The sequence below is a fragment of the Artemia franciscana genome, chromosome 5 (assembly GCF_032884065.1).
Source record: "Artemia franciscana chromosome 5, ASM3288406v1, whole genome shotgun sequence".
In the NCBI taxonomy this organism is placed as follows: domain Eukaryota; kingdom Metazoa; phylum Arthropoda; class Branchiopoda; order Anostraca; family Artemiidae; genus Artemia; species Artemia franciscana.
In genome coordinates, this window is record NC_088867.1 from 31437237 (window position 1) to 31457229 (window position 19993).

The following is a 19993-nucleotide window of genomic DNA, read 5'->3' on the forward strand; positions in this document are numbered from 1 at the left end:
GATGCTTTCAATGCACAATTCATGGCTGCAGCCACTTTCCTCGTTTTTCAAGCCTGTGGTTTTTCTTTGTTGTTCAAGCCAAGGGACTAAATTTCTTTTATAGGATTTTCGGAGAAAGTCCTATAAGGACTTTTCTAGTAAGGTTGTACTTTGTGTTTCGGTTTGACGCCATGTTTAGGAGTTTTAGGAGCACAGTGCTATTTAATAGCTGTGGCAAAACAAAGCACAGGAGTGATAAATAAAAACAACCAGTTAGCCAGTCTCGCTGCTTTAATATAGCACATTGCAAAAATAGAAAATAGCTATAAAATAAAAACAAGATAGCATTTTTCAAAGTTCAGGGGGGGGTATTTGCACCCCCTCCCTCCAATTTGTGGGCCTGTGTCGAAAAATTTTGAAACATCCTCTGTCTCCTCTTGTTCTCTGATCATTTTTGAATGGGCTAAAATCTTCAGCTGATTGTCTGAAATCTAAATGCTGAGCACGTGTTTTATATTTTTTTGTTTGACCATAAGCCGATTTATTGTTTGGTTCTGTATGATTTTTTGAATGTTTCATGGGGGTTCTAAGATCACAGTCCTTATGAACCGGTCCATCTATACCTTTGCTCTTCGTGATCGCCCAGGAATAGCGTGGGAAGTGTAATTCGTAGGACCTTGAACCTTATCACTCTCACCCCCATCCCACATATCTTGGGTAAATTTTGACATGTTGATTCTATCCCGGATATTGATCATTCAGGGATAATTTTTAGGGAATGGGCTTAAGTTATCAAACAAATTTTGCCAACTCACAAGGCAGTAAGTGCATTCTCCACGCTTGGTGTTTAATTTCCGCTAAGATTGGTATTTAGAGGCTTTGGATTCACTAATATATACACTAGTCTTTGGATTCGTCTGTAATTATAAGTACGAGTATATAACTCAAACTACAGTATGAGCATCCTTAAATGAAACAAAGTTTGAAGCCTTCATCTTTTCATAACGAAAAGATTCTAAATTTGACCAAATTTTGTACGATAAACTCAGTTTGTAGACTACTAGTCTGAAATTTAAACACGGAAGCCGATGATTAAAACACGTTAAGTATACATTTTTCAGATGGTGTTTGATTTCCACCAAGTTTATGTTTTGGAATTTTTACTTCTAGCCATTACTGGGAAGTATGAGGATGCAACTGCAATGCACCTTTCCTAAAACAAAATAGTTCAAAACAAAACCAGACAGTACAAATTAAAGATCTTTGATTACATATTTGAGGCTAATGTTTCAGTGAAGACACAATAAATTCCAGAACAATCATTAAAAAAGTACAGAAACTAAATTAGAATAATAAATACTTAAAAATCTTAAAAACACGCTTTCATCTCCAAATGTAATAAGACATAATTTTGTTTATCTTTTAATTTGGAAAACTTGAATATAATTAAAGGCTAAACATGAAAGCGTGGGTCACCAAGACGTAAAAACTCGTTAGTATTTACTGATAATCGGTCGGTATATATTTTTATGCTGAAACATAAGACATTGTGTTAAATAGTCTTAAAATATGTTATAACCTCCCCATGCATTCATTTTTGTCCTTAAAAAGCTTCATTTTTCCGGGTAGCTAGAGAAAAAAAAAGTACTTGCTTGTGGAATTGGAGATAAAATCATTAAAAAAAAAGTTCTCCCAACTTTTTTGTTTACTTTTTTCAGTTAAAAATTTTAGTTTAAAAAGTTGTATTGACTGGGAGTCTAATCTGGGCCATCTGTGTAGCAAGTGTGTGTTCTATCACTACATCGTCGATGCCTATTAGATTCATATAGCGTTAATTAAAGTTAAATGAACTAATTGATTCATGGCAATTGCTTATAATTGATTCACGTATTGACAACGACTATTAATAAGTTTGCAAAATTCGACAAATTTCAATAGTTTTCCTGATTTTGTTTTGACGTCCTAAATTTCTACTGTGGACTTTTCAAAATTAGTAGCCTCATATAAAGTGAATAAAGGGAATTCTTGTATTCGTAATAAATTTCCTTTCATTGTATGCTTAACATTTACATTTTTGTCACTAAAATTGTGCCTATGCTTTGGAGGGACGGACCAAGCCAATTTTGGATCCCCTCCCCAACCCGCCGCCCCCATGATTCCTCAAATTCCCTCAATGATGCAAATATTTCGCTGTAAAATACATTTTGCTTTTTGGATTATCATATCCTTCATACTATTGAAATTATCCGCTGACATGCCTCACTCATTCAAAAGTTCTTGCTTTTGGTATTTATGGTTAAAATAACAACTTCGACATGTAGGTTACAAAGGTGAAATATAGTATTGTCAGTTTATTATACGCTATCATTAATTAATATGTTTATCTTACAGAGGCATTAGAATTATTGACGACGATTACGACTTGGGAAAGATTAGTGTTCTATATAAAGATGATGAGCCTGAAGAATTCCTAACTCAAGAAGAACGACCCCAAATAGCAGATTACATTGACGAAAGACCAAAAGAAGCTATTTTAAAAGAAAATTTTTCTGATCGGAATAAGTGGAAGACAGTTGCCAGTTCTATTGAGGACATAACTTTGCGTGAAGTTAATAGACAGGTTCGACATGATTCAGAATCTGACGAGTCACCAGTTCGTAGATATTCTAGGCATGATACTGATTCTGATGTGAGCTTGCCTCATCGAAGAAAAGGTGATGATTCTGATATTTCACCACCAAGGAAAAAAAGACAGGACTCAGACTTAGACATTTCTCCTGCTAGGAAAATAACTATCAGTTCAAGAGATACCAAAGGAGAAGATATTGATTCTGACCAGTCTCCAGTCCGTATCAAAGTAGAGCATGATTCCGATTTGTCACCAAAGAGAATGAAGGATCGTGATCTTTCTCCTGCAAGGAGAATGATAGAACGAAACTTAGAAAGGAACGGGCAAGGTAGTCGAGAAATTTCTGGAAAGAAAGTCGAACGGACGCTCGAGGGAAAACGATCAGGTCTTCAATCTAGAGAGACTTTACGACAAGAAAATGTCGAAATAAGGAAAAAAGAAGTTGAATTATTCAAAAAGGTAAACACACTATCTAAGCCCTGCTATTATTTGTGCTATGTCACCTAGAAAACTAAATTTTCTATTTTATTTCTGAATTTTATTTTACATTTAAACTCTGAAGAAATACCTAAAGAGGTGATAGTATCAAAGTATAAGTGATGATGATAAAAAGTACGTCAAGCTACTTTATTCATGTTTTTCAAACCGTTCAGGGTAGTAAGCAGTAAGTAAAGAGCAGCTTTTGTTAGTAGAAGAATCTGAAACTTTAAAAAACTAAATTCTGATACCAACATATACGGAAAAATAATCTTTTCTTTATGGTGATTCAAAACACGCAAATTTATTAAGCATGAAGCTGCCGACCGAAATTTAGTAGTTATAGAACATTCGCATGGTTTCAGAAAAAGACGGAAATCACTCCTAATTAGGGAAGTGATCTTGAGAAAAATTACAAGAACAAATCCAACACTCTTAAGAGCCATACTGCACAGGGTTAAAGCCTTTACTGAATTAAATAAAAAAAACAAGTTTTTTTTTAATTGAAAGTAAGGAGCGACATTAAAACTTAAAACGAATAGAGATCAATCCGTATATGAAAGGGGCTGTTCCCTCCTCAACACCCCGCTCTTTGCGCTAAAGTTTGACTCTTTCTCTCAACTCTACTTTTTAAAACAGTAAAAACTTTAGCGTAAAGAGCAGGGCGTTGAGGAGGGAACAGCCCCTTTCATATACGGGGTAATTTCTGTTCGTTTTAAGTTTTAATGTCGCTCCTTACTTTCAGTTAATCTTTTTTTTTATTTAGTTTCTGAACGTTTTTGAGTTAATCCATGTTTTGATTTCGGCTCTCCGCAGATGAATAATTAAAACAAAATTTGCATATTTGTTTTTTTGGCTAAGTGGCTTTCTCATAGTTTTGATCGAATGATTTTGATAAAAAAGGAGCGGGGGAGGAGGCCCAGTTGCCCTCCAATCATTTGGTTACTTAAAAAGGCGACTAGAACTTTTAATTTTTACGAACGTTTTCATTAGTAAAAGATATACGTAACTTACGGATTAGCTTACGTAACGAACTTCTATATTCGTATGTTTTTGTTACGTATAAAAGGGGGTTCGCCCACTCGTCAATACCTTGCTTTTTACACTAAAGCTTAAATTGTGTCCCATTCTTTAAGAATGACCCCTGAATCAAAAAGGCCGTAGAATAAATAGTTGAAATTACTAAAAATACTTTAGCGTAAAGAGTTTGGTATTAGGAGGAGGTGAACCCCTTATATGCGTAATATTTTCTGTTCTTTTTAAGTTTTAACGCTGCTCCTTACTTTCAGTTGAAAAAACCTTTTCATATTTATTTCTTCATTGTTTTTTTTTTTTAAATAATGCTAGAAAACTCTGCGCCCCCTTCATGGAAATTTTCTTCCCCCATGACAAATTCCTTCATGAAAATTTTCCCCTAGATAACTCCCTCTTCTCAACCCCTCCCCCCAACCAAAAAGTCCCCCTGAAAACGTCTGTACACTTCCCAATAACCATTACTATATGCAAACACTGGTCAAAGTTTGTAATGTGTAGCCCCTCCCACGGGGACTTCGGGGGAGTAAGTCGTCCCCAAAGACATAGTTACAAGGTTTTTCGATTATGCTGAATAAAATCGATATCTTAGAATTTTGATCCGACGACTTTGGGAAAAAATGAGCTTGGGAGGGGGCCTATATGCCCTCCATTTTTTTGGTCACTTAAAAAGAGGACCAGAACTTTCCATTTCCGTTCGAATGAGTCCTCTTGCAAAATTCTAGGACCACTGGGTTGATATGATCACCCCTGGAAAAAAAAACAAACAAATAAACACGCATCCGTGATCTGTCTTCTGGTCAAAAGTACGAAATTCCACATTTTGTAGGTAGGAGGTTGAAACTTGTACAGTAAGGCTCTCTAATGCGCTGAATATGATGGTGTGATTTTTGTTAAGATTCGATGACTTTTAGGGGGTGTTTCCCCCTATTTTCCAAAATAAGGCAAATTTTCTCAGGCTCGTAACTTTTGATGGGTAAGACTAAACTTCATGAAGCTTATATATTTAAAATCAGTACTAAAATGTGATACTTTTGATTTAACTATTGGTACAAAATTCCATTTTTTAGAGTTTGGTTACTATTTAGCCGGGTCGCTCCTTACTACAGTTCGTTATCACGAACTGTTTGAAAGAATTGAATTTTTGTTTGTTCGAACGGAAGTTGAATACCCCGCCCCATAAGTTTTATCACGCATTACATTTTAAAGGATAGTAATAATTTTCGAGGTAGTGTTATGAAAAAAAATTAATGTAAGGACCTTGAGGGGATTGAGGGGGGGGCAGTTCTCCAATGCCTTTTCAGGGGGATCGAATGTGCAGCTGGTATGTAGATCCCGTAATTTGACCTTTTTGGTCCCCAGGCATTCTAGTCACTCCCCCATGATGTTGGTGTCGGATCTAAGTTTTAAAATGATCGTCTGACTCTAAATTATGCGGAAGGCCTCTTTTTTACATTTACATCTAATTTTAGTAGAAGATGTGGCTTTGTTCTCCTTTGCTGCAATCGGAACCATGCAGGGTATTTTAGTTTGTGATAGGGGAGGGATGAAATAGTTTCTAGTGTCGTGACTTAGTTCTCGGACTAGCTAAGTCCAAATAGTAGACTGACTTAATGCATAAATGGGCTGATTCGGAACGGCAAAATTTAGCTGCATTATGCAAAACGAGTTTAGAGAGACTATAACCCCTTCCATCCCTCCTTCCACCACTAAATTTTTAATGGAATAAATCATCTGTATGATTGTGGGGGGAACAGGCGGCCCACAAAAACTTGATGCAAAACGAGAAAGGTCTTAGCTTGTGAAAGGCCTAAACGCCTAACAAGAAAGGCCTAAATGAGCTACAGCTTTATCCAGGGAGTCAAACGATGCAAACATAAGTTAGGTCAAAGATTGTAATTTTACTCATGGCTATATATTGACTCGGAGCAAAACAAGCAAAATCTCGAATCAATTCTAAATTGTTGCGAAAACAGACTAAATCCCAACCATGGAATCTAGGTCACGCGATGGAAAAATGAGCTAAGTTTTGACTCAGTGCAACATTGAGCTGAGCCCAGAGTGGTTTCGGGGGGGGGGCTTGTGGCGGAAGCAGCAATTTTTGCGGTGCAAAATTTCGGATAAGTCAGTGTTATTTATAACTTCCTGTAATTTGTAATCATTTTACAATTTAAGAAATTTATTATATTTAAACAAAGTAGATGGCATAGTTGGCCGAAAGTCTAATCAAATTGAATCCGAAATCTTCATATTTTTTTTCCATATTATCATTACCATTCCTCGGAAATAAAAGAAAATAGATAGAATTGAATTAATCTTAATGTTCTCTTGTGATATTTTGTAATCAAATTTCTTTATTAAATGGAAATCATCTTAAAATTTGGTCAAGAAATTTTTGGGAGACAGGACAGGGGTGGTAATCAAGATTTTGCCCCGGACGCAAGAGAAGCCAGAACCGCCACTGGCTGAGCCCAAACTGCGAAATGACTCTGTGTAAAGACAAACAAAATCTTGACTCAGTGTAAAAATGACCTAAATTTTGATTCTTTGTAAAAATCATTCTATCTCATTCGAAGGTAGATAGCACTGATGCCAAAAATAACTTTTAAAACAGACTTTGGTAATTTTTGAAGTATTCTTTATTGTTTGCCAAAGCAATGTTTTTAATTGACAAATCAAAAAATGATTCACCAATTATTTTTCTGTACATTCCAAAGGATTTTTTCAAAAGAAATGAAATGATGACGAAAATTTACTGCGTATCAGACTAATTAGCTACCCATTTTTGAAATATAATGTATGAAGGATGTTCATTTGTAGCTCAAATTGGCCATAAAGAAAAAAGATATTTCTTATAATTCTGTTAAAAGAAAATTCCAAAAGTAATGTACAGTCAAGATTACTTGTTGGCATTATCGCTTTGACGATTGAGGCATCTGTCTCGTCAGTGAACTAGTTTTTTTTTATACCCTCTTCATAAAATGTTGGAAGTGAGTACGACGTATTTAGCTCCTTTTCAGCTTGGCAGTGCTGCCGCCCACCCCTAAGCCACTTCTTTAACTCAGCGAGACAGTTGGCACTATTTTAACTTATGTGGTGGGTGTATGAAAATGAAGAACATTGGATGCACACAAATTTCACCGATAAGTCCGAAAATCAAAGAAACGTTTTATAGTCACTAGGTTATGGTTTCATGTTTTTCAATGCTATGGGTCCCATTGACCCAGTGACTTCCAGATACAATTTCCGAACTGTTCACGAAGAAAAAAAGATTTCCTCCCGTTTTTGGTGAACCTATGTCCGCCAGTACCAAGGAACTACAGATATGAATTTCAAGATTATTAGAAAATAAAGTGTTTTAACCCACTTTTGAGCCCGTTTTTTGGAGCCCTTGTCCCCAAGCTAAAAAAAATTTCCCGCATATGGGTTTCATGGACCCTGGGACTTACGTATGAAGTTTACAACTATCTGGAAAAAAGTGTGTTGTCCCTTTCTTGGGCTCAATTTCTGGGCGAACCGGTATTCTTTTTTCTTGCTTTTTTTGTGCTTTGAAAACCACTTGGTAAAAGGATTTAAGGATATAAGTTTCAAGCAGAACTTGTTCCCACTTCCTCACATTGAATAAATTCTATGAAAATATATTTTATAATATAGTCGACTTAGACAAATTTTATGTTTAGCGAGTTTTCCATTTTTTTTTTTCAGGCACCTTCTGATGTAACTGGGAGAGGAGCTCAAACAGTTGCACGAGCTGACAAGCAGCGAGCAGAAGATGAGAAGCAAAGAAAACAGAAAGAGAAGGAGGAAAAGATCCAAGAGCTAGAGAAAAAGTACAAAGCTTGGGGAAAAGGGTAAAAATCATTTTATTATATCTGGCAAATATTAATTGAAATAAATAAACACTATTACTATTGTAATAGTAGCTAGCGTAGATGCAAGAATATCTCTTAGAGATTTAACTCGAGTTGTAGGTGGGAAGGGATCAACTAAGGAAGGTTTCTTGTTTTGCAAATTACATAGCAAAAACTTGCTTACTTTCATAGACTGCTACAAATTTCGGGGAGTGGTTGGCAGTTCGAATCCGAAATTGCTATCCCACTGAATACGGTTTTCCGTAAATTTGTTAGGGAACACAAAAAACATGCAAAGGAGCAACAGTATGGAACTATTCCAAAGTAAAATCCATTTGCTATTTTCGTAGCCAGTCGGGTATTGCAGTTGTTCTAGGAATCGCCTTTGCATGGAGATAAGATATATTTCCAGGCTTTCAATTCTTGAGAGTTTACTCATCCAGCCAGTTGTGCGTGCTTGCGGAGTGTGATGTAAAAAATACGTTATTAGTAGCTATTTTACAAGAAATACTTTCTGTGTTACATTCCCACATGGACCTGCCAGACTGAATTTTTACATATGTAGCCTTGTATATAAAATTACCTTATTGGTAGTCATTGAGCTAGAGATACCAAACCGTTTTTATTCACCTAACTCTTTGTCAATCTATCCTGCCTCTTATTTATTAAATACGCCTTTTTTACAGTATGTATATTCTTTGTTTTTAACCATTTCTAATAAATAATGAAATAGTAAGGGCTTGATTAGTTGATAGAAGATAGGGTAGCTTAATAGATGTGTACAGAGACCTGCTGTAAGCTCTTACTAGAAAGGGCTCTTGTAACTAAGGCCTAATGTTAAGTCAGAAAAAGAGGGAGATATTACAACTAATAAGTGTATTTAGTATTCATATAATTTACTGTATGTCTTTGGTGGGTAACGCGTGATAATATTCATTATTTTTCCAGTGAAGGACTTGAGTTTCTTATCTGTCGAGTTTCTCCCTTTCTTTGATTTTAGATATAAAAAACTAGTTGGCTATGATTTGATATTTGATTTTGCCCAAAAACAAAGGCTGTATTTCACACTTTAATCGAAATTAGACCTAAAAGTTCGAAGTTGACTTTATTTATAACAAATTGAGTTTGAAAAATTACTATGTTTGTATGCAACACAACATTGAATTCTGTAACACTGTGAAAGAAATGATGGAAAAATTAATTGAAACGAGGGGATTATCATGAATATCAACGCGGGGAAGTTTCGATGGAAGAATAGTCTTCTCAAGAATATCCAATGCTTTCATTATCCCTAAAAATATAGCCTGTACTCTTAAACAAGGATATTGAGTAAGACTAATAAAACTCGTCAAAAATCAAAACGCCTGCTCTGTAGATTTCATCTGGCGAAAGCCAAATTGACTTGAATGGAACGGAAATGTTTTCTTCAATATTACAACCAGCACAAAATGTTTTAATCTTTCGAACGGTCGTCAAGTAACCAAAAGTAAAGATATTGACTGGGAATTATTCACATCGTCTTTGGTACTTATTCTCAAAAGGGAACAGCCAATATTGATTTCATCTGGATGCATGCCATTTTCAGGCAGTGATTAATCAGACACAAGAATTTACTAGATATTATCCAAAATATAGATCAAAACACTTTAGTACTAATGAGATCTGATGCTACTGCACAATCCTTCATTTCTTTCATAGCATTTTATAACTCAGTATCAGTGAAAGGCTTCAACAACAATAAAAAAAAAAAAAAAAACTACTAGGACCATAAAAAAAAAAAAATTATCAAAAGCACCATTGCTAGGTAACCGAACGTAGTTGAACGCTTAGAACCATAGAGAAAGAGAGAAAGATGGGTTTATTAATATAAATAACAAAACAAAACAAGCAAATGGCCCGAAGCAAAGCTTGTTTGGGCTTATAAGGAGCATACCCTCAAAATAGAGACACATTAAATGGATACCAGGATACTAGTATAGCAGGATACTATTAGTAGACGGCGTGGTTAAATATCTGGAACTGCCAATCTTGCATCAGGATTGGTCATGGACTTGATTAGTTTCCTCGCCTTTGCAGGAACTCCTTGCACTTCTTTAAAATTATGTTCAAAATGCTCCTTCGATTTTTAGAAAGTGAATTTAATTTTCGGTTATACTCTTTATAATGCCCTTTATCTGGTCATGCAAAAATTGTTATTCACGCCGTGAACTCATTCCTGGAAATTGGATCGCTTAACTGAAAGCTCCCTTCTAAACCCACGTTGGCAACCTTCATTTATGCTTGGCTTTTGATTTATTTCATCACCTTGAAGGGTGTTATTTCTGAAGAAACCATTCACTGTTAACATAATCCCAAAGTGATCAGACATGCATATTTATAACTGAAGGAGAGCCACGCTTATCTTATATAAAAAAATCGGCTGTAAACGCATATTCTGAATTTAGACAGTCGGTTGCATTTGTACCCTCATCATCTTCACGGAGAATTTCCCGATAAAATCTAGAAAGATAAGACACTCATTTTCTCAAGTTCCCCATTATAAATGGGGATAAGCTTGATATTCAACCATTATCAAAATAAAACAAAAAGTGAGGTGAAGAAAGGATGAATAAATCATGTCAGCTCATAGACAACTTTCATTCCATCAGTATTAATAAGAGGGAATGTCCTATTTAAACTACTACCAAGAAACTCTTACACATTGAAAAAGAAGGGAATAGCATGATAACAAAAGAAAAAACTGGAGAAAAATAATCCCTCACCAAAACCATCATCTCTTCCAACCCTTCACAAACACACACACACACAACATAACATTAATTTTTAAAAGGGAGCCTAATAAGTAATTAAATAAAAAAAACAAGTTTTTTTTAACTGAAAGTAAGGAGCGACATCAAAACTTACGTAACGAACTTTTATGTCCGCATTTTTTATTGCGTTTTAGAGGGGGTTCGCCCCCTCGTCAATACCTCGCTCTTTACATTAAAGCTTAAATTTTGTTCCAACTCCTTAAGAATGACCCCTGGATCACAAAGGCCGTAGAAAAAATGGTTGAAATTACTAAAAAGTACTTTAGCGTAAATAGTGAGGTATTAGGAGGAGATGGACCCCTCATATGCGTAATAATTTCTGTTCGTTGTAAGTTTTAATGCTGCTCCTTACTTTCTGTTGAGAGAACTTTTTCATGTTTAGTTTTATTTTTATTTTTTTAATAATGCTAGAAAATCCTGCGCTCCCTTGATGGAAATTCTCTTCCCCCATGTTAAAATATTCCATGGTAAGATCCTCCGACGTAAACCCCCCTCCCCCCACCAACCAGAAACTTCTCTCTGAAAACGTCTGTACACTTCCCAATAACCATTATAATAATCATTTTGCCATAATTTTTCAGAATCTGTGTTGTGATATCTTAACAAGGGAGTCATGTACGACCAATTTTTACGAAAAGGTGAATTTAGAAGATGAAAATTTAATTGAAAAAACTGAAGAAATACTTAAAAAAAATTCAATATTAGAATTAATGACAATGATAAAAAGTTCCCTTTCCTATATTGGACTGTAAAAGTTCATAAGAATCCCCTATACCAAGTTTATTGTCGGAGCAGCTAGATGTTCAACACGCATTGCTGCTACTGACCTATCTTTAATTTTAAGGGAAATTATAAATAAACTTAAAACCTATTGTTCTGGTATTAAAAATTTTCAAATTTTAATCCATACTGGAGTGTTAATAATTCACTGCAGGTGATAGACTCTTTAACAATGGTTTCAGCTAAAAGAATTGAGTCTCTCGATTTTGCGACAGTGTATACCAATCTATCACTTCATGTAGTGTTAGAAAATTTAAAAACCGTTATTAAGAAAATTTTCCTCTTATCTCGTAAGAGGTTCTTAAAATTAGACACTTATAATAAAAAAGCTGTATGGACAAACTGCTTTAAGACTACAGTTAGCTCTAGATGTTACAGCTTAGATATGATTTTTGATTTATTAGAATTCGTTTTATATATTACTTATATAAGATTTAATGGTAATTTGTATAAGCAAATTGTAGCAATTCCTATGGAGGGGGGGGGGGAATGCCAGCCCATCTATAGCTGACTTGTTTTTAAGTCAACCCGAATATAGATATATGATGGATAAGAATAATCCAAATAATTTAAAACATGTTCTGTCAAATAATAAAAGATATTTAGGTGATATTTTGGTTTTAAACTGTAAGGAATTTATTGATATTTCTAAAAATATATATCTATCAGAGCTGACTCTTAAAACTAGTCATGGCACAGGTCTAGAAGATCATTTCTTAGATTTGAATATTAATATTTCTGATAATAATAAATTAGGTTTTAAATTGTATAATAAAACGGATGATTTTGAATTTAAAGTGATTAATTTCCCATTCCCGGAAAGTAATATGCACTCAAATATCACATATTCAGCATTTTCTTTACAGTTACTTAGATATGCAAGGATTTATAGTAGTTGTATTGATTTTAAAAATAGATGTGAAATTTTAAGCCAAAAAATTGATTTTAAGGCCGTGATTAAGTGAACTGATGAAACTCAAAAACCCTATGTTAAACTGAAAACTTATTTTTAAAAAGTACTCAAGTATTCATTGGCGGAAGATACCGCTTTTAATATCAGGCTGTATCTTCTTGAAGATGCTACAGAATGTTTGCTAGGATTTTGCTCTATTTCCTCTAATTGCTTAGAAATCTGAGAAAATGTCTAGATCTTTTTCACAAGTGTACTCTATGAAGGATATTGCTTTTAGAACAAAATCGGTACTATCATGAGCTGAAGACAATAACCTGTAAGATGATTGCAACCATTTTTCGATGTATTTTTCTGTTTTCGAACAGTTCCATAGAATATTTTCAGCTACCTGAATTTTTTACAAGTTTTTTGCCAGAAAGAATCGTTTCAGATCGCCCTACAGACCAAATTGACAAGCTGGTATAATTAATCCGCTATTTCCACCAAATGAATAAGTGCTATCTGAAGGGTTTTTGACAATCGACGGTCTCTAGAGAATTGAGATACAGAAGGCTACCCGAACTTCAATTTTGAATCTCGATGTTTTCAAGTTCACTTAATCACGGCCTTAAGAGGTTTCTCTGCAAATAAATTAACTTGGCAATTTGAAAAATTTAGTTTTCATTATAACGAACTTTTAAATAAATACAGAAAGAATTATCTTGAAATACTTAGGTTGATTTATATCTTCGGTTGATTTTGATTTTCATTGTTACTGAATTTGGCGTGTCCCTAATTTTTGACAGTGGATTTCCGGAGAATTTTGCGTGCGTTGTATTTTCAAAAGGTCTTAATTTGCATTAATTACCTTGAATTTTATTTAGATCACATTTGCATCAATAGACTGAATAGAGACGCTCGTTCTGGAGTTACTTGGTTGTTTTATATTTGTTTTTTCATAGGCATATATTTTGGGCTGATACCTAGCACGGGGATACCATAGGGAATTTATAGTAGGCATGCCACTTGCCTGGGTAGGGAATTTAAAGTGCCAAAACCCTATAGGCAAGTGTGTATTCTCCTGATGAGCCCTTTTGTTGGGTTGTCGCCTCTGAATTCTTTGTCTTTTTTATTGTTTTCAATATTTGGTAAATGACGACTTATACTTACTTACGACACAACCGTCTGTCCATGGATTATTCTTTATGGTTGATTGTGTATGGCTATCCTGTTTGACCTATGTAATGGGATGGATGAGTAGGGTTAAGGTCTCATTCAAGTACTAATCTATATTAATTACTAAAGTAGGAAAACAGTCTTCCTTTCTACTTCTGTTTTTCTTTTTTGTTTTTATGTTTTTTTTATGCTGTATGTTTATTTATGGGTTTGTGCTGTTGCATTGGTGATTTCTTTTTATGGCACTTGGTATTAACCAAGTGACATATAGCAGTCGCCAATTCTGTCGGTCTGTCTGTCGGTCTGTCGGTCTGTCTGTCGGTCTGTCGGTCCCGGTTTTGCTACTTTAGGCACTTCCAGGTAAGCTAGGACGATGAAATTTGGCAAGCGTATCAGGGACCGGACCAGATTAAATTAGAAATAGTCGTTTTCCCGATTTGACCATCTGGGGGGGAGTGGGGGCCCGGTTAATTCGCAAAAAATAGAAAAAATGAAGTATTTTTAACTTATCAGCGGGTATTTGGATCTTAATGAAATTTGATGTTTGGAATGATATTGTGTCTTAGAGCTCTTATTTTTAATCCCGACCGGATCTGATGACATTGGGGGGAGTTGGAGGGGGAAAACCTAAAGTCCCGGTTTTGCTACTTTAGGCACTTCCAGGTAAGCTAGGACGATGAACTTTGGCAAGCGTATCAGAGACCGGACCAGATTAAATTAGAAATAGTCGTTTTCCCGATTTGACCATCTGGGGGGGGGGAAGGGGCCGGTTAATTCGGAAAAATAGAAAAAATGAAGTATTTTTAACTTATGAGCGGGTGATTGGATCTTAATGAAATTTGATGTTTGGAATGATATTGTGTCTCAGAGCTCTTATTTTAAATCCCGACTGGGTCTGATGACATTGGGGGGAGTTGGAGGGGGGGAACCTAAAATCTTGGAAAACACTTAGAGTAGAGGGATCGGGATGAAACTTGATGGGAAAAATAAGCGCAAGTCCCAGATACATGATTGACATAATCGGAACTTATTTGCTCTCTTTGGGGTAGTTGGGAGGGGGGGAGTAAGTCTTAAAAATTAGAAAAATGAGGTATTTTCAACTTACGAACGGGTGATCGGATCTCAATGAAATTTGATGTTTAGAAGGATATCGTGTCTTAGAGCTCTTATTTTAAATCCCGACCGGATCTGGTGATGGGGGCGGGGAGTTGGGAGGTGGAAACCTAAAACTTGGAAAACACTTAGAGTGGAGGGATCGGGATGAAACATGGTGGGAAAAATAAACACAAGTCCTAGATAGATGATTGACATAAACGGAACGGATCCGCTCTCTTTTGGGTAGTTGGGGGGGGGGGGTTAATTCTGAAAAATTAGAAAAAATGAGGTATTTTTAACTTACGAATGGGTGATTGGATCTCCATGAAATTTGATTTTTAGAAGGATATCGTGGCTCAAAGCTCTTATTTTAAATCCTGACCGGATCTGGTGACATTGGGGGAAGTTTGGGGTGGGGAGACCTAAAATGATGGGAAACCCTTAGATTGGAAGGATTGGGATGAAACTTGGTTGGAAAAATAAGCAAAAGTCTTGCATACGTAATTTACATAATTGGAACGGATCCGCTCAATTGCGGGGGGGGGGGTAATTCTGAAAAATAAGAAAAATAACGTATTTTTAACTTACGAAGGAGTGATCGGATCTTCATGAAACTTCATATTTAGAAGGACCTCGTAACTCTGATATCTTATTTTAAATCTCAACCGGATCAAACGTAATTAGGGGGGGGGGCAGTTGGGGGGACCGGAAATCTTAGAAAATACTTAGAGCGGTGAGATCAGGATGAAACTGGATGGGAAGAATAGAAACCTGTCTAAGATACGTGACTGACATAACTGGACCGGATCTGCTCTCTTTGGTGGAATTGGGAGGGGGGAGGTAATTTTGAAAATTGAGGTATTTGTAACTTACGAAAGGGTGACCAGATCTTAATGAAATTTGATATTTAGAAGGATCTTGTGCTATAAAGTTTAACTTTAGGTTCTGACCTTCTCACAAGTGCCAAATGAGCTCTTGGCTCTTGGCTCTTCCGACCTCGTCCAAATGAGCTCTTGTTTCATTATGTAAACACTGGTCAAAGTTTGTAACTTGCAGCCCTTCCCATGTGGACTTTGGGGGAGCAAGTCGTCCCCAAAGACGTATTTATTAGGTTTATCGACTTTGCTGAATAAAATGGCTATCTCAGAATTTTGATCCGGTGACTTTGGGAAAAATGAGCGTGGGAGGCGGCCTAGGTGCCCTCCAATTTTTGGTCACTTAAAAAGGGCACTAGAATTTTTAATTTCCGTTGGAATGAGCCCTCTCGCGACATTCTAGGACCACTGGGCGATACAATCATCCCTGGAAAAAAATAAAATAAACACGCATCTGTGATCTCTCTTCTGGGAAAAAATACAGAAATCCACATTTTCTTAGACGTGAGCTTGAAACTTCTACAGAAGGGTTCTTTGATATGCCGAATCTGATGGTGTGATTTTCGTTAAGATTCTCTGACTCTTAGGGGGTGTTTCCCCCAATTATCTAAAATAAGGCAAATTTTTTCAGGTTCGTAACTTTTGATGGATAAGACTAAACTTAAACATTTAAAATCAGCATTAAAATATAATTCTTTTGATGTAACTATTGGTATCAAAATTCTGTTTTTTTGTGTGTGTTTCGGTTACTATTGAGCCGGGTCGCTCCTTACTGCAGTTCGTTACCACGAACTGTTTGATGACAAAAGATAACAAAAATGACTCCATGTAATTGAAACATACCAAAAATTAAAATCGACTCGCGTTCAAAATCAAATTTGATAATGATTCTTACCACTGGATGGCCTTTATCTTCTTTGTAATCACGCTTTAGATTCCCAATTGCTTTAGTAAGTTCAGGTAGAATTTAAGCATTAAATCTTAATTCTGTGGAAAACATATTGGCAATTGAATTGATTTCGTAACTCATTCGTTGATTTTTGGGATTTGACATCTGTAGATTAAGCGTAGTAATTTTGAAGCTTCTTCCTGGTTTATCGCACAAAATAGAGGGCGGGAAAGGGAAAGGGGTGATTGTCCGTGATAAAAATGCTAGCATAATTTATGTTCTTTTATTGGGTTAGTTTCATAGCGTTTTTGAATCTTATTGCAAATGGCAGTCTCAGTGGTAATTCAACTTAAACGGATTTTTTCTCTCTATTAAATTCACTAAAACTGTATCGAAGTCCAAAGTCTCAAGTAAAACACTATTTCATTCCAAAAAAAAAAAAAAACAATTTCTTTGTTTATTTCAGAATGAAGCAACAAGCAGAATTTTCCTCACATATGGAACAGATGTCGCACGAAATGTCAAAGCCTTTGGCGAGGTATGCAGGTGATGTTGATTTAGAAACGCACTTGAAAGAACAAATCTATGAAGAAGATCCAATGGCTGCTTATGTAAGCAAGAAAAAACAGAAAGGAAAACCTAGTAAGTCATATTGCTTAAGTGTTTAATCCGGCTGAGACGAGTGTTTAAATTAGAAAGAACTGGGAATTGTGAAACTGCAGGGAGTAATTTCTTCCCTTTTTACAATTTTGATCTTTGTTCATGTTATTTGAAGCTCATATTGCTCTGTTGTTTTGCGAACAGAGATTATCTGAAGCTCTGATCTTTGTTCTTTAAAGCTCATTCTGCACAGATGTAACTGCCAATCTTGGAGCTTCAAAACCAATTCTATTAGCATATGTGCACAAGGGTCCGAATCTCATATGGGTAAGGGTATCTGGGTTTTGCTGATGGGCGACATGGAGGAATACCAAAGACCTTAGGGTTTCTTCTTCCGCAAGTTCTTTTTCCGTAATATACATTGAATCACAGAACTTTTGGAAATGCTTTCGTATCTTAATGTATAGGATTTATAAAAAATAGAAGGAAGGATGAAAATCATACAAAAAAACTATTTTAGAACCACTAAGGTATTTTGTTTGAAGTTCCAGTGAGTTATAACGTTCGGTAGCTAGTGAGTTTGACCATGCAGCAAATTTTAGATGTATCCTACCTGCTTAAAGGCCAATTGCGAAACAATTTAAAATAACTTATATCAAAGCAAAATTGAGGTAAGATGTTGGAAATGCTCTACTGTATGGTTTTGGAAGTAAATTCCTAGTGTTCTGAGTAGGTGAATTCCCATTGTTCAATGTTCTTCTCAAGAGAGGGAGAAGAAGCGATAGAAGCTCAGCTGGGTGTCATCAACTCAATAGCACTACATCTTCAGAGGACCTTGGAAGAATCCCGATGTTTTCCAGATGCTCTGATGGGAGTGTCAAAATGCTTTATTACGTGATTTTGAAATAAATTCTCAGTGCTGATATTTCTTTGGTCAGATATTATCATTGTTATGTTTGAATAATTTGCAACTTAGAACCAATGAAAATTTTTACAGACCTATTAAGAACATATTTGGGGATCAATTCAGCTGTATTATGTGCCATGGCTTGCAAGAAAATAGCCATATTCTCTAGAGATTTAATTTTGGGCTCAATAGTACTAAGTGGAAAGACAATTCAACGTTTAATGTTTTTCTTTTAAAGGGGTTAGTACCTACAAACTTTCAGACAGAGTATTCTTTTTACGAGTCCGCGCACAACTTACAAAGAATAATATGTATTTTTGTTTATCTTTTCGAAAATATAGGAAACATATTATATGGATTTCTAGAAACTTGATCTTATGAAAGTTAAAATTATACATCTCCACTTGATCCTGATTCATCTCTATTAGGTTGAAACGAACCTACAAGGTTTGTTTCGCCGTTTGAGACGTCGAAGCAAAACTTGGGCTTGGCTATTCGAGGCCTAAAAATATGTAATAACGAATTCAATCTTTTACATTTTTCTTTGAAGTTGAATTGTTTTTGTGATAAATTTCATGACAAGATCCCTAAAACGTAGGTCCTGAAACGTTCTCAGAAATGGTCGTAATAGTAGGACGTATTTTATGATAATTAGGCCTAATGTATTTCTCCAAGAGATGAGATTATATATATACTTAAGATACTTCTCTTTATCACCCATTTTCCTTTTCATTGTCTCCTCTTTTACCAAGAATGCAATTACCCTTTTCCGCGTGTACCACTAGATGTAGTAGTAGTATCACTAGTGGTTGCCGTAGTATTTGCTGTAGAAGCAGTAGTAGTATTAGTACCAGCATGCCCAGATTTTCAACATCCCAGGCCTATGTTAATTCAACATCCCTTTCAACTTGCCCTCAAAGTTTCAACTTAATACTCTAAGCCGTTCCTAAGATATTGCTTATAAGCTCTTTTGAAGAAAATGCATGCACATAATTTAGCTGATAATTTGCATACAACGGGTACAATAATTTGATTTAGTTTGAACTCACCCTAAACATTCCATGAAAGTCCTACCTTAATACCATTAGACTCAGTAGTAGTAAAATGTCTGTGTTCATATATATATATATATATATATATATATATATATATATATATATATATATATATATATATATATATATATATATATATATATACGTTTTCTTATAGCTCATCCGCAGTACAAGGGTCCTACTCCTCCACCCAATCGCTATTGTATAATGCCAGGGTACAGATGGGACGGGGTAGACCGATCAAATGGATTTGAGAAAGAGTGGTTCCAATCACAAAATAGAAAGAAAGCCTTAGAAGAAGAAGCTTACAGATGGCGTTCCGAAGATATGTGAAATAGTTTGTTGGATCGAATTGAAATTGTAAGCTATTCTTGTATATTAAATCTCTTTTTGTACCTTTGATACAATTCTTTTATGTATATACAAAAACAAGCTAACTTTTTACTTGTTGTAAAATAGGCAATTCCTAACTTGGTACTTGGTAAAGACTTTACAGCTACTGCTGCAGTTTAAATTGCACTGCGTTACATAATGAAATTACATAACTTAAAATGTGAATAAAATTTGAAGTATAAATAAAATCTCAAAAAGTTCAAAGAAAAGTTTCTGTGTTTAGGGGGAGGGTTGTTTTTATTTCATTATTATTAAAAACGGCATATGTTTTTTTTAATCCAGAGTTTATATTCCATGTGAATAATGAAAAATTAAAATAGTATTCAAGTGTATAATACTACTACTAACGACTCACTGAAGCACCAAACCGCTTGAGGCCAATACAGGTGTACACGCTCCTCTTTTAACGCTATCTATTCAAAGCTTCACTCTTTACCCTTTCCCATTAAGTTTCAATTTCCTTAAATCTTTCATTATGACCTCTTCTCGTTCCATCCAGGGACGATCTGTTTTTCATATAGCCCCAAATTGATGGCCAAAAAGGATAATTTTT

The 19993-nt window shown here is 35.4% G+C and overlaps 1 protein-coding gene across 1 annotated transcript in view; it reads left to right on the forward strand.

Annotated features, from left to right (window-relative positions):
• Positions 1-19454, forward strand: part of LOC136027263 (BUD13 homolog) — a 36279-nt gene extending 16825 nt beyond the window's left edge. The window contains exons 4-7 of the mRNA XM_065704338.1: positions 2371-3067; positions 7823-7968; positions 16952-17127; positions 19205-19454. Coding sequence (XP_065560410.1) covers positions 2371-3067; positions 7823-7968; positions 16952-17127; positions 19205-19380 — 1195 coding nt within the window. The 3' untranslated portion in view covers positions 19381-19454. The remainder of the gene's footprint in view (positions 1-2370; positions 3068-7822; positions 7969-16951; positions 17128-19204) is intronic.
• The last annotated feature ends 539 nt before the right edge of the window (positions 19455-19993 follow it).